The sequence below is a fragment of the Conger conger genome, chromosome 7, assembly GCF_963514075.1.
Source record: "Conger conger chromosome 7, fConCon1.1, whole genome shotgun sequence".
Taxonomy (NCBI): Eukaryota; Metazoa; Chordata; class Actinopteri; order Anguilliformes; family Congridae; genus Conger; species Conger conger.
Genome location: NC_083766.1, coordinates 7,276,860 through 7,292,600, shown reverse-complemented (window position 1 = coordinate 7,292,600; position 15,741 = coordinate 7,276,860). Strand labels below are relative to the sequence as shown.

General features: G+C 41.2%; 1 protein-coding gene across 3 annotated transcripts in view; it reads right to left on the bottom strand.

The window, feature by feature from the left end:
• Positions 1-218: 218 nt before the first annotated feature.
• The window catches only part of LOC133132463 (alpha-2-macroglobulin-like), a 39,614-nt gene continuing 24,091 nt past the window's right edge, over positions 219-15,741 (bottom strand). For all 3 annotated transcript variants that reach the window (XM_061247918.1, XM_061247919.1, XM_061247920.1), the window contains 17 exons: positions 14,286-14,412; positions 13,966-14,087; positions 13,374-13,425; positions 12,978-13,061; positions 11,908-12,084; positions 11,611-11,692; positions 10,916-11,072; positions 10,594-10,668; positions 7,244-7,406; positions 6,312-6,502; positions 5,951-6,166; positions 5,623-5,744; positions 5,065-5,155; positions 4,365-4,433; positions 2,683-2,788; positions 1,173-1,214; positions 219-371 (listed from right to left, as the gene is read on the bottom strand). In XM_061247918.1, coding sequence (XP_061103902.1) covers positions 349-371; positions 1,173-1,214; positions 2,683-2,788; positions 4,365-4,433; positions 5,065-5,155; positions 5,623-5,744; positions 5,951-6,166; positions 6,312-6,502; positions 7,244-7,406; positions 10,594-10,668; positions 10,916-11,072; positions 11,611-11,692; positions 11,908-12,084; positions 12,978-13,061; positions 13,374-13,425; positions 13,966-14,087; positions 14,286-14,412 — 1,899 coding nt within the window. In that variant the 3' untranslated portion in view covers positions 219-348. The remainder of the gene's footprint in view (positions 372-1,172; positions 1,215-2,682; positions 2,789-4,364; positions 4,434-5,064; positions 5,156-5,622; positions 5,745-5,950; positions 6,167-6,311; positions 6,503-7,243; positions 7,407-10,593; positions 10,669-10,915; positions 11,073-11,610; positions 11,693-11,907; positions 12,085-12,977; positions 13,062-13,373; positions 13,426-13,965; positions 14,088-14,285; positions 14,413-15,741) is intronic.

Here is a 15,741-nt window from a genome sequence, read left to right as displayed (position 1 = left end):
TTCATTAAACCTCGTCCTGTTTCAAAGCTGATGCAGTCAGCTTGGAATGAGAGAAATGCATACAGAACAGTGATGAATACATATAGAAAGGGCTCCTTGACGTGTGTGTGCTGAAATGAACCGGTTTACTGACAGGAGTCAGACCCTTATCCAGCTGCACATTGATTCTAGGAGTGCAAAATAATAAATGTGAGGAAGCCAAGCAAATGGAGACAATACATCATTCCTCAAACTTTAATTCAAAATTCAATACTACATATCACCTAATTAAAACAATGAGTATTAAATACAGAATGTATCTGAAGATTGTCCAGTGTACTGACAAAAAAGATGTGGCTGGTCCCCCGTTCACAGTTGGTTTAAGTCATCACCTGCAATATAAACACAACAATGTGCATATATATGATCATGACAATCGCATGGCTTGGAGTAGGACTTGACAATCACACTTACCTTTACACATTATATGTTTTTATAAATTGTAGATGTAATATTATTAAATTCAGTATTAAATATTAAATATTAAATTACATATAAATTTTAAATATTACAAAATAAAATTATCAAATACATGGCAATTGAGCATCTGCCAACAAATATAATTCCTACATTGTTAAGATAGCATAGTGTTACAATTTTTGTTGCAGCAACACCAGGGTTGTTCAAACAATGAAAATAAGACAGAAAAGATATTCTGCATGTAAACTTTAAATCAGACTTAAATATAAGAAATGAAGAAATAGGACCAGAAAAATCAGAAAGGTAAAAATGTAACGGTAACATTAGCAAGCTAGTATGAATATCCTGACCAACCAAGCTAGCACGCATGGCTTTGAATCAGTTGTCTTGGAGTAAAATGTAATATGGAATCATTCTTCAATAAATCAGTACTTCTGGAGATGTAATATTGATCCTTGTTAAAACAGCTAGTATGTGTATTAAAAGGCACCTTAAAGTGAGTTTTTCCTATCCCGTATATATGATGTAACATGCATGTCTATTTGCCAGTCAGAATAAGGTATTAATGAATGCCGTGGTATAAATATATGCACATTATATAGCAGGTCTAGTACATTTTGGGACTAAAAGTAGCTGCATATGAAGTTGCAGGTTTTTCAACACAAGCAGCAAATTGTTGGTGGAAAGTTGGCCGCTGATAGTACTGAACTTACCCTGTGCACAGGGGGAGCTGTACTCACTCACAGCTTCATCACCTGACAACCAAGGAATATGTTGCATTAGTAAAGGGTCTTTTCTACCTCACAGATGTCATCCATCATTTACCCAAGTACAGAGCACAAGTACAACAAGGGAAAAAACGGTGTATTTTGTGAAACCAATAGTTTTTCCAAATGATAAACCATGGGGGTCAAATGAAGTGAAAGAATGCCTAAATGCGGGACGTGCATGAAATAGAGCAAATTCGGTCAGGAAACTCTTAATGCAGCCAAGCTTTGGTCAGCCTCAACCAAATGTTCTCATACTGACCAATCACATACACATCACTACATGTTTTCATAATAAATCCATCACATGCACATATCACAACATATTATGAAGACACATTTTCTCACACCTGTGCGCCTGCTTGATTTTTAAGGTGAATGGTGGCCTTATTCTTTTTGTTAAAAATATCCTCTGAAAGCATCCTCAAAGGGTTTCAAACAGAATTGTCAAATCAGTCAGTTGTAAATAATGGTGCACCTCAAGGTGTTTTATCTCCTGTGCTGTTTTCTAGAAATACAAATCATTTTAGTGTTTTATTTGCTTAAAAATAAAGATGATATGGCTCTACATTGTCTTCTTGTTCAACAGGATTCCCATATAGAAACAATATTTGAATTACATCACTGCCCTCCAGAACAGGTATCAGTGATGTGCGTGATAAATGAATGCGGGTAAAACAAAAGAGATGGTTTTCACAAACTGCACCGCATCTGCAGTAGAACTAGGGAACCTGTTGATGGGATAACCAGTTTTTAGATACCTTGGAACAATTTAATATTTTAGGACAATTGGACCTTTATGATTTAATGTTCATGTTTTCATGGCACATGAGTGACATAAATCAAATGATATTGCATTGTTTCCCTTTGGATTTTCATTTTCAATATTGGCATGACCTTGTGAAAATGATAATGCAAAAAAACAACAACAATGCAATTTCATTTCATTCATGTCACGCTTGTGCCACCAAAACATTAAATAATAATGGGCCAATTGAATTATCATTTGCTTTTTGTCATTTTCATGGAATGAAAATGGAATGTGATTGCTGATTTGCATTTTCCTTTTCATGTTGGTGTGGATATGGTCCCATAGAGAGACATATAACAACCTTGTGCTAAAGAACTGAAATGTAATGTAAAAGCTGCTTAAAACATGATCAATAAAAAGGCATTTGAGTACATAGAAATATGTAGCTAAAAACACAAATCTGTTTGAAATATCTGGCAAGACTCAAATTTGCCGGACATTTTATGAAAAAAAACATTTGAGTAAATTTAATTTGAGTGCATGCACACCTTTAATAGGGTTCAGTTTTGCAGTATATGGTGAACTCTCTGATCTATACCAGTGCATCATAGCGGGGGCACTACTGAATTTTGAGTTGAATGGTCCCTTAATCCTGAATGGAGAAATGTGAGAGTAAATTGGAGAGAGCAGGTACTGGTATCTTACTTTTATCATAGTAGTCATAAACCTTCACCACTGCAGGCTTCAGGTTCCTCACTGGTACATCATCGTTTATGGTCAGTGAGTATATCATGGGTGCCATCCTCTTCAGCTGTTAGGACGGCAAAAACATAGAATGTAAGTACTACTGCACTCAGCAGTTGCTGTTGGGGGATGTATTCATTCCAATATCCCCAATTCTGTTGAATTTATTACTGGGATATGACAGGCTTTATTAGAATCACTGACATAAGGGACTATTTAAGTTGAGACCTCCTGCTTGTATTAGGGCTGCACAAAATATTGTATATTTATTTTCAGCAATCTCGCATTTTATTTATACGCTACAGAATAAAAAAAATATATTTTTAGAATGTATTTTGATGCTCACTGATATAAAATGGGATCTTTTGCGGAGGTGTTTTCACTGTGTTCCTCAGAAATATTTACTCAGACGAGAGATTCCTTGGAAATCCCTCAACGGAAGTCTTCGCAAGGCGGCACGGAAGGCATCGCAAAATACATGTTTTGTTGTGAAATGTCAAGCAACAGCAAAATGATTATTCCTCCAGTAAACATTGGACATTTTATCAATGTTTCTCCGAGTTCACGTTTTTAGAATTAGAAACTATAATGGATTTTGTTTGCTGGAGTCTTGCCATGAAAAGCACACTGACAATACCTTCTTGTAGTATGTGGATTTCCAAAATGCAGAGAAGGCAACACACACTTTTGCCACACACATTACAAAATAAAGAATTGTTGCCACTAAAACAATGGCATCTTGGAATAGGTTATACAGAAGGTTTTAACCCTTTTTTAACCCTTTCAAATGGTATATCTTGTTTCGATAGTGAAAATTACACCGTGAAACAGGGAATGATGAGCCAACCAGCAGCTTTACCTAGGGGTGTTAACTGAACCTTCACAAATGCCAGTATCAGTAGAATAGACCACACTGCTGTAGTCTCAGTAGAATAGAGTACACTGTCGCAGTCTCAGTAGAATAGACCACACTGTTGCTGTCTCAGTAGAATAGACCACACTATTGCAGTATCAGTAGAATAGACTACACTGTTGCAGTCTCAGTAGAATAGAGTACACTGTCGCAGTCTCAGTAGAATAGACCACACTGTTGCAGTATCAGTAGAATAGACCACACTATTGCAGTATCAGTAGAATAGAGCACACTGTTGCAGTATCAGTAGAATAGACCACACTGTTGCAGTATCAGTAGAATAGACCACACTGTTGCAGTATCAGTAGAATAGAGTACACTGTTGCAGTATCAGTAGAATAGACCACACTGTTGCAGTATCAGTAGAATAGACCACACTGTTGCAGTATCAGTAGAATAGAGTACACTGTTGCAGTATCAGTAGAATAGACCACACTGTTGCAGTATCAGTAGAATAGACCACACTGTTGCAGTATCAGTAGAATAGACCACACTGTTGCAGTCTCAGTAGAATGGACCACACTGTTGCAGTATCAGTAGAATGGACCACACTGTTGCAGTATCAGTAGAATAGACCACACTGTTGCAGTCTCAGTAGAATAGACCACACTGTTGCAGTCTCAGTAGAATGGACCACACTGTTGCAGTATCAGTAGAATAGACCACACTGTTGCAGTCTCAGTAGAATAGACCACACTGCTCTGCACAAACTCTTGGGTTGCACTCTTACCTCATCCAGATAGATGATCACATGACCTTCTTCCTCTTCAACACGCTTCACAGTGGGACTAGCTTTCAGCTGCAGACATTATGTGCATTAAAGCATAATGATTAAAAATCAGATACTTATTTATTACTCTAATGTCACTGTACAAGCTGTTATTTGGTGTATTTTCTTACTTTAGACCTATTTTTTAGACATCTACTGCTGTAGCCTGTCCTGACTTATGATGCGTTGTGTGTTCAGAGATGCTCTTCTGCAATGTTGTAATGTGTAGTTATATGCGTTACTGTCTCCGTCCTGTCAGCTTTGACCAGTCTGGCCATTCTCCTCTGACGTCTCTCATTAACAAGCGTTTTGGGTTTTTTTTGGTTTTTTTGCACCATTCTTTGCAAACTCTAGAGACTAGTGTGCATGAAAATCCCAGGAGATCAGCAGCTTCTGAGATACTCAAACCACCCTGCCACCAACAATCATTCCACGGTCAAAGTTACTTTCCCCATTCAGATGGTTGATGTAAACATTAACTGAAGCTCCTGACCCGTATCTACATGATTGTATGCATTGCACTGCTGCCACACAATTGACTATTTAGATAATCGCATTAAAAAGTAGGTGTAATAAAGTAAAAATGTTCCGAACAAAGTGCTCGGTGAGTGTATATTCCCAACATTTGTAAAGAGATATTCTGCTTTGTAGAGTTGCTCACCTGTGTGAGTGAGCTTTTATCCAGGAGGAATCCTGACAGAAGACGGATGCTGATGATCACCATGTTAGTTTCCTCCCGCCCACCATTGTACCTGTTGAACAAATTCAGCTGTTTCTTTTCTCTCTGACTTTTGCAAATAGCCAGTAGCTCTAAAATGTATACATGTATACAGTTTATAATAATGCATTATTATACTTTTTATGATTCTTCTTGTTCCTGTTATGATTCGTTATTATACCTTCTATTTATATTCCTATTATTGTCATACGTGTAAAGTTTTATTGACCATTTATTTGTAGTAGATTTAGCTCAATCTTCATCAAATAACAGTTTTCTGTGGACAAGAGATCTGTGTAAGCACATAAAAAATGTTCAACTTGTAGAGCAAGCTATAGCATATACAGTGCATGCTACTCGTAATACACCTTGCTGTTTTCCTACAGGAGATTGCATGCATTTTGTCCATACCAGATGCACACCTCAGCCAGGAACTGGCAGGTCTTACAGTATGGTCTAAATTCAGTCTTTACGTACTGCAAGAACAGAAGTAAACCCCACCTGACAAGTATATCAACTTTGAGAGATGTTTTCTTTGTACTGTTGCAGACCCCTGATGCGCTGGCGTTGATGGTGAAGGAGGAGAAGTCTGGAGGAGGGGGGATATTGTACTGCAGTGAGATCTGAAAGAGAGAAAAACATTTCAGGAAGACAGAAAAGATTAGAACACCCTTTGTGTCACAAGATGACACATCACTGCTGTTTCCTCACTGTTTCAATCACAAGTATGATCTATAGTAGCACTAATCTACACTCCAGTACCAGAGGTGGCAATGTGCCCAGCAGTGATAGCAGCAGAGTAACTGCTCCCACAGAATCCAGTGCTGACCTGAGCAAATGCACAAGCCTCGCCCTCGGCCTTAATACTGTAGACTCCAGGCACCTCCTGCAGCTGCTCCTGCTGGTAGAGCAGTCTATTGTGCTCATCCACACGGAACTGCCTTTTATATCCACCTGTAGAGGTCACCATCACTGTGCTGGCACCTCCCTTACTGTAGGTGGCAGCAGCATACAGCGTCAGAGCCTGCAGGGCCACCACTGTATCCTGATGAGAATAAAAAGAGGGTGGTAAGAAGAAAAGGGGAAAGGATGGAAAGATATATGCAGGCTCACAAAATGAAAAAAACAAAACATTTAAAATGAGAAACTAATAGAAGAGAAATACATGTAAGAGAAAAAAGATGGAGGACCTGTGTGGAGGAGAACCCGCCGTAGGGGTTCTGCTGGTCTGCCAGCCAGCGAACAACAGAGCTGGAGTAGCTCAAGTCAAAGTCAGCAAGGGGAGGTCCAGAGAGGAGTGCTAGGAGCACGTAGGAGGTCATCTCCACTGCTAGAGAGCCTTTTCCAGAAGCCCCAGCACGCTCCCAGTGACGGCCTTTGTCTAAAACAAGAGGCACAGATCATAACACGTCTGTCTATTCATCATTTATTTTATTCACCTTCATTTAACAAGGTAAAGCCCCCCTTTTTTTTTTTAAAGATATTTTTCAGCTTTATTGGACAGTATATAGTATAGAGAGACAGGAAGAACAGGAGCGAGAGAGAGGGGAAGACATGCAACAAATGTCGGACGGTCGGATTCGAACCGCCGAGGTCGCGGCTCACAATGAGCAGGCGGTCAGTGCTCTACAGGCTGCGCCACCGAGACACCCCATCAAGGTAAAGTCTCTTTGAGATAAATAAATCAGCCCACACATTTCACCCCACAAATTCATAATGGTACGACACAGAAACACACTGGCATGTTATACTCCTCATATAAAGTCATGTTCAATATTAAAACAGTTACTAGATTCATGCCTAGATTATAGCATTAGAAACAAAATCAGGGAGATACTCAATTAAAATGGATCTTTTAGATCACATTAGATTGGTCATATTTTTTTGAGCAATTGTGTATAGTTATCCTTGATTTTATCTACAGAAACTTTCAAAGATATTTGTGCAAATCCACTGCTGTACACCTACCTGAACCCATTTATATGAACTGACAACACTGAAAACAAGCTGCAGTTTTTAAGGTGCACGTGTCTCTGACAATGAAACAGTGAAGAGCTGCAACCTGTGGTGTTATAATCTGTGGTGCTAGAAAGTGTTGACTGAGAGAGAGAGGGGCAGATGCCTGTGATAATGGCCACTTCGCCCAAACGGCCAATGAGACGAGTCCTCATTACAATGTCCCCGGCCAGGGTGAAGGTGTAGGAGAGCAGGGCAGTGGCATAAATGTTGTTGATCTGATCTGAGGCCAGTCTCAGACATGACAGGCTCCTGTGCACCATGGGATCCTGACACACAAAAGAGAGGAACTCTCTGTATAAATCAATGGAAAAACATCATGCTTGACTACACTGTAACTCTTATATTTTGCAGCATATACACCTACTGAGCACTTTATTAGGAACCTACACATTCATGCAATCATCTAATCAGCCAATTGTGTGGCATCAGTGCAATGCAAAGAATAATGCAGATACGGGTCAGGAGCTTCAATTAATGTTCACATCAACCATAAGAATTGGGAAACAATTTCATCTCAGTGATTTCGACTGTGGTATGATTGTTGGTGCAAGATGGGCTCAGTATTTCTGTAACTGCTGATCTTCCGGATTTGCGGATCAAAACACCTTGTCGATGAGAGAGGTCAACAGAGAATGGCCAGTTGACAGAAAGCAGCATCTCAGAATGCACAAGATGTCGAACCTTGAGAGAGATGGACTACAACAGCCAAAGACCACGTCAGGTTCTCCTTCTGTCAGCCAAGAACAGAAAGCTGAGGTTGCAATGGGCACAGCCTCACCAAAACTGCACAGTTGAAGACTAGAAAAACGTAGCCTGGTCTGATGAATCTTGATTTGTGCTGTAGGGTCATTTTGGCACCAACAGCATGAATCCATGGACCAAACCTGCCTTGTGTCAACAGTCCAGGTTGGTGGCAGTGGTGTAATGGTGTGGGGAATGTCCTCTTGGCACACTTTGGGCTCGTTAATACCATTAAATCATTGCTTGAATGCCACAGCCTATTTAAGTATTGTTGCTGACCGTGTGTATCCCTTCATGGCCACAATGTACCCATCTTCCAATGGCTACTTCCAGCATGACAATGCACCATGTCACACAGCAAAAGTAATCTCAAACTGGTTTCAACTCATTACAATGAGTTCAGTGTTCTTCAGTGGCCTTCCCAGTCACCAGATCTGAATCCTTTGGGATGTGGTGGAATGGGATATTCGCAGCATGCATGTGCAGCTGACAAATCAGCAGAAATTGTGGGATTCAATCACATCAACATGGAACAGAATCTTCAAACAATGTTTTCAACATTGTGTGCAATCCATGCCACAAAGAATTGAGATTGTTTTGAGAGCGAAGGGAGGCCCTACCCAGTATCAGTATTGTGGTCCTAATAAAGTGCTCAGTGAGAGTATATTCCCATATTCAATTTAAACTGAATTTCATTCAATTTTTATTTTTATTTTAATTCTGAGCTTGAAATTAACACCCACCCAGCCATGGATAAAGTAGTTTTTCTACTTTTGTTTTGCTTTTGTTTTGTTCATTACTTAATGAAACGAGTGAAGCTAACTGTAGCTCCATATTCCTTCCCAATTTGTTGTTTCAACGCAGCCTCTAGTAGCCAGGTCGTTGGAACGAGCAAGGTTGTATTTGAACCAATCAACAATCATGAAGTTTGGAAATTCTCCAAAAATGAAACAACGGCTGGCAAAGTCTTTCGCTATGAAATTACATATCAGATTGTCCACAAATTCATATTCTCAACAAGTATGAACACCAAAACATGGAATTTCTCTTCAGATGTATCCAACAGGATAAACAATTTACTGTATATAGCAATACCACAACTATAAGTAGGATAGGTCCGGTCCATTGTCTCTAGTGGTCAGTTTGCGATGAACGTAACTTTACGTAATCATCATCTCGCCTTTAATAGCCTACCAAAGTAAAGTAAAATAAAATGAGTGAGTTTAAAGTGTCCTTTGATTTGGAAAGGAGCAGGAACGAACAAAATACAACTTTTAGGCAACATCCTCGGATCGAAATACCACATCAAACCCCGACGAAGTAAATGATGACTCGATAGAGTTTAAATCCCTGCACGTTATCTGGCAGTGTCCCGATAAACGTCTCCAACAAAAACAAATGACGTGTGTGTCAGTGTCTTCTGGTGTAACGTAAACTAGGAAGCTATCTAACGTTAACGCAGTGGTTATACATTATTGGAAAAGGGTTGCTTAACTAAGGTTAGTGCAGTGGTGATACATTATTCCTACTTTGATAGTGGAGTGGGGGATACATTATTGATAGCTAACGTTTACAATACCGTTGCGTAGCAGCCAACGTCTGCTGTTGAGCGGAAGAATACATTTACCTTAAAACAAAGTTCCATTAAAAATACATTACTTTAAAGTTTATCTTGTCTTTCTTTTGTGAAATTTGTGAAATAACAACGATATACCACGGTTCTCGTTCCATAACGCTTTAATATAACGCCATTATTTTGAATCCTAAGTTTCTCATTGTTAATGACGTCATGGTGTTAATTAACACCGTAAAACATGTCCTGTGGGAGACGAGGAACATCAAGGTGTACCAAAAAACAACTGTAGACCTGATCAGTCTCCGGAGGAGGTTCCAAAACCTCCTCCAAGACAGCGTGATGTTGGACAATCACATTAACAAGACCCTGGCGAGAGAGAAATGGGGGGTGGACCACTGGAAAGAACTGGTCACATAGTCCACCCGCCCATAAGAGGGGCAAGAGGTCCTCAACACCTGCTCAACCCGAGCAAGATGGACCCCCTTTTTTTTATAATCTTGCCCGTTTTGGGTTGTCTTAAAACTCACCCTTTTGTTTTCCTTTTGTTTTGACATGATTTTTTCTCTCATTTGTTTCATCATTTGTTTCCACACCTTTGTCTAAAGTTAGGTTTCATTTAAATGAGATTTGTTGTCTAGTTTTGAAATGAGTGCCTGTTTTTGTGAAAATCATTATTTTGTGTTATTGAGTGTGTTTTAAAAAAGAAAAAAGATTTTAAATTGTAAAGAAATTCTAATAACCAATAAAGCCACCTAATGACGTAATGGTTTTGTCTTTTCTATCGGTCAGAATCGGTGATACAAATGGGGCAGTATGAGAAGAATATGTACACTGCCGTGAAATGGTATTTGCCCCTTTCCAGATTTCCTGTATTATTTAGTATTTTTCACACAGAATGGTTTCATTGTGTCATTAGACAGAATGTAATATTAGAAAAAGGGAACCTGAATAAAAACGGAACACATTTCAAAAATTACCATTTCATTTCTTTAATTAAAAGTCTTATCAAACACCCAAATCACTCCTGTAAAAGAACCTGCAGGCCTCGCTAGCCTCAACTACATCAGTGTTCATGATATAGAACACTAGATTACAGATACAGTACAGATGTCGTCCAGGTTTGATGGTGTACTCACAGTGCTGTTAGTGCCCAGCTCAAGGAGTGCTGCGGTAACATAGGCTGTCAACATCACCTCATCACTGACTCCACCCTGTAAGTGGACACAACATACCATTGCAAAGACTGGGGAGTTCTGGAGACACAGACATCGAAGGTACTGTATGTATGAAATATGCAGATCCGTGAAGATCGCATCAACATATCCACAGGGGGAGAGAGCTACTGTATAATATGGAAGAGAGCATCCTCTCATTTGTGTGTGTGTGTCTTTTTGTCTGTGCAGCTGCTTATATGTGATTGTGTGTGTGTACATTTCCGTGTATTCTCTTTCAGCTCACCTTCATTCCATTGCTAAAGAGCTTCCCCACAGACTTTATGCAGCCATCTTCTTGTTGCTGTTGGCTGAGCCATACCTTGGCACTGGTAATGTATTTTGGGTCAATGAAGATGTATCGCGTTGCGCCTCCAAAAGACTTCATCACAAATGCAGTGAGCCTGGACACACAGATACAGGTACTGCAAATGTCAGCTTTGAAACCCTGTACTCAGGTGGGAGATAAATGTCAAATTTTGTGTGTGGTGTCTTGCCAGTTAGAGCTTCTTAAAGTGACTTATTATGGTATGTATTGAGTATCAGCAAAATTAGAGAAAGCAACTGCATTGCAATATTGACTTACAGTCCCCTCAAAAAGTATTGGAACAGCAAGGTCAATTCCGTTGTTTTTACTATACACTGAAGACAATTGAATTTGAGGTCAAAATATGGACATGAGATGACAGGTCCAAATTTTAGCTTTTAATTCCCGGTATTTGAATCTTGTTTTGTTAAACATATCACCTTTTGAATCAGACCACCCAATTATTAGGTGAGCAAAAGTATTGGATTGCAACAAAATTCATGAGACAACCCCTAGTAATGACACACATTGCGCTTGCTCATACTGTAATGGTGTTCACTGTGTCTGTGCGCAGGTGAAGAGCGGTGATGGGACTCCCTCCTCTGTGTGAGACTGAGGTGGACACTCAGACTAACCAGGTGTTCCCTGAAGAGTCACGTTCTCCAAAGGCACTGTAGGAGCCATCATTATGCTTGTAGTTCAGCTCCCGCTGATATCCTGCAGAAAACCAAGATTACTGAGAAGCTGGTACCCCCCCCCCCATTTGTATATTGCTACAGAGAAGATAAACATATAATCTCTGTGTGGATGTGCTTAGATGCTGTTAAAGCAATCTGAGCACATTTCCAAGTGAGGCAACCTTGTGATCCCCCCACAATATAATAGCCAGCCAATGAGATACGAGCTCTAGAGCCCAACCATGTCCCTCTCACCACTCTCCAGGAAGGTAATGGCCTTGTTCTTGATCTTCGATGTCAGCTGTCCTGTGGTTTCCAGGTACCTAAGGATATAGATGTTGGGGGCAAAACGCAGCATGTTCTGCTCTCCACAGCCATATGGCATAGCCAACAGGCTGTCCAGATTCTTCATGGCACGGCCCATCAGATCGCCTGTCAGAGTAGGCAGACACCTGGTCAATACATACATTCATATACCAAAATCCCAACAAGTCATCCCGTATCAACCTCAACACACTCGCTCACACCAATATCCATGCAACCCAACACACTGGTATAATTAGAATTGCTTGCCATAAATGCAACAAACTATATTACATCTAAACTAATGTTGGAGGGTCTGGGGGGTTTGGGGAAAGGAAATCTTAATTTATTTTTTCAAAGATTTTTGTCATTAATCTTACGTTCTGTTGTTCAATTTTCCTTAACTTTCTAGTTTGATAGTCTCTCATATAATTGATCTCATGAGGGATATGATAGTATATGTTTTTCCATATATTTTAAAAACAAAATACTTAATAATTACAATTTTTTCCAATGACATTTTTATGTGTTTCGGCCATCAAAATAGAAAGCACGTCATTGAACAATGGGATTTTTTTGGGATACCTAGCAGTCCCCTATCAAAAACCTAGTTTTTAAAGGAAGTTTTAAGGCCAGAGCATCAATGGATTACTAATCCCATATAAAAAAAATAATTCTCTGGAGTATTATTTTATACTTTATCATACTTGGGGTATAATTGAAGTTTAGGTAATTGCACTTCTGTTTGAATAATGTCAGTTTCCTCCTACTTGACAACTCGTAATTCTGAGCCAGACACTGAGCCAGACTTTCCGACTCGTAATTTCGAGTCAACGGACCATTCCAATGTATGTTTCCTAGTTGGAAGGTCATAAATGGGAGGTATCTGGAATTCAATGTTAAGGGTTCAAGTAGTACCACCACCTGCATTTCTTTTGTTTGCTGGTCAGACAGGTGCCCATCCTGAAGTAGAACTTTATTTCAAGTATAAAATGCTGAGAAGGAAGGGAGAGTTTGCTCACCCAGGATGGAAAGAAAGGCTTTGGCAGAACCCTCCACAAAAACTTCTGGCAGCTCCAGAGAAACATCCTTCTCCACAGCTCCCTCTGGTGGAGTGAGAGGCAACATACAGGTAGACAGAATCAAGAGCTCCACCCAGCTTTACAGAAATCACTGCACTCTAAAGCAGTTTGCTGAGAAATAATTCCACAGTCATGTAATTGACGTCTTTAAGGGAATGATTCCATTTTATAAATGGAAAAAATATATTTGAAAAAAGGATTCAAGGATCATTTTTAAACTTCCTGTTTTTTGAAAGAGCATCTTCATGCTACAATAACAATCTAAATTTGTTCTTGATTTGTTCCAGCTTTGCATGGATATTTTTGCAGTTGTAGGAGAGAGGGAAAAGGTGAGACCTTGAGGACACAGCAGTGCATTGTGACTGATGGTCTGTTCAGTGCCCTCAGGCTGAAAAAGAGACACAAATCAGGGCATATTCACAGAATCAGTGCACATCACAAACACACCATGTCTAAAACCTCAACCTCTTTGTCAACAGGATCAATTTTGTAGAAAAAAAAAAATCGAAATAGTTGCCAACATTCTTTCTTAAAGAAAAGTCGTTCATCTGAAGGAGTAGGATCTACTTTAGGATTTAGGATTCTCCATTAACCACAGCGAAAGAGCAACACTCTTTGAAATCCTGCATTTATGATATAGCTGCTATAGCGCCCCCTAAGAGTAACAGGAATTTAAACTTATTTGCTTCTTCTAGTGTCACCTAGAGTATTGCCTGCCAAAATCGACAGGTGTCCACATAAGTATGGACTACATCTGTGTGTTTGGTGAGGATCAGACATTGGGTTCTTGAGCTACAGCTGGGATTGTTCATTGTTATTTTATGATTTGCTCAATTTGGTTGCTCATTAATTCAAATAAATGCAATTTTAAAACGACTTAAAAAGACTCAATTATAGATAGATCATAGATGGCTGTGTGGTGTCTCACCTCCACAAGCAGTGTACGGACAACAGTGTCGATTTGTCCGCTCTCTGGCACGGTGACCACCTGATTGCCACATAGCTCCTCAGTGTTCAGGGCCTCTGCACTTACTGTAATGTTCACCCGACCTTAGAGAGGGTATGATAGAGCCTCATGTAAAGCCACAAATGGAAAGGGGAGCAGTCTTGTGAAAGGGGGGTTAATTAACTGGCTTCATGGATATACATTTCTAACCGACAATTGATTCTTGTGTTATCTTCCTAACTAAAGGTTAAGCCACGTGTAGAACCCACAATAAGCCAACCTGAGGGGGCACTGTGACTCACCCAAAGTGGTGGCGGTGACGATCCAGGTGAAGGTCTCACTCTCCTCACCACAGAGACATCGCTTATACTGGCAGCCATCGCACGGCTGGCTTGTGAACTGTGCCGACTCTCTCAGGCTGACATGCACCTGTGAAACAGGATAAATACAAATGGTAAGAAGGAGAATTGAAGATGAGAACAGTCTGTTAGCCCATTGAGGACACATTCCCGCGCCCTCTTCTCTTCTTCACCAGTGGTAGCTCTTGGCCTGCTGACAGATCTTGATCTGAAATAGCCACTGCAATCCAATTTATTATGAATCCCTTTAAAATATTTTATGAGTCATTGTCCAGACAGGTATATCCATCCATCCATCCATCATCACCCGCTTATCCGGAGTCGGGGTGCGGTGGCAGTAGGCAAAGCCGGGTATTCCAGGCGTCCCTCTCCCCAGCAACGCATTCTAGCTCCTCCTGGGGGATCCTGAGGCGTTCCCTGGCCAGGAGAGATATATAATCTCTCCAGCGGGCTCTGGGTCTCCCTCGGGGTCTCCGCCCAGTTGGACGAGCCCGGAAAACCTCCAAAGGGAGGCGCCCGGGAGGCATCCTGATTAGATGCCCGAACCACCTCAATTGGCTCCTTTCGACGCGAAGGAGCAGCGGCTCTACTCCGAGCTCCCTCCGGATGTCCAAGCTCCTCACCCTATCTCCAAGGCTGAGCCCGGCCACCCTACGGAGGAAGCTCATTTCGGCCGCTTGTATACGCGATCTTGTTCTTTCGGTCACTACCCAAAGCTTGTGACCATAGGTGAGGGTTGGGACGTAGATCGACCAGTAAATCTCACGCTCCCTTCTACCCTCACCAACCCGGAGGGAGCAATCCACCGTTTTCCGGCAGAGAACCATGGCCTCGGACTTGGAGGTGCTGACTCTCATCCCGGCCGCTTCACACTCGGCTGCAAATTGCTCCAGTGCGTGCTGAAGGTCACGGTCCGATGAAGCCAGCAGAACCACATCATCCGCAAAAAGCAGAGATGTGATTCTGAGGTCACCAAACCGGACACTCTCCTCACCTCGGCTGCGCCTTGAGATCCTGTCCATGAATACCACAAACAGGACCGGTGACAAGGGGCAACCTTGGCGGAGTACAACACCCACAGGAAACGTGCTTGACTTTGTGCCGAGAATGCGGACACAGCTCTCACTTTGGTTATACAGGGACCTGATGGTTCGTAACAACGGCCCCGGTACCCCATACTCCCGCAGTGCACCCCACAGGGGTCCCCGGGGGACACGGTCGAAAGCCTTCTCCAAGTCCACAAAGCACATGTGGACTGGATGGGCAAACTCCCATGACCCCGCCAGCAACCCTGCCAAGGTAAAGAGCTGGTCCACTGTTCCACGGCCAGGACGGAAGCCACATTGCTCCTCCTGAATCCGAGGTTCGACCGTCGGTCAGAGCCTCCTTTCCAGTACCC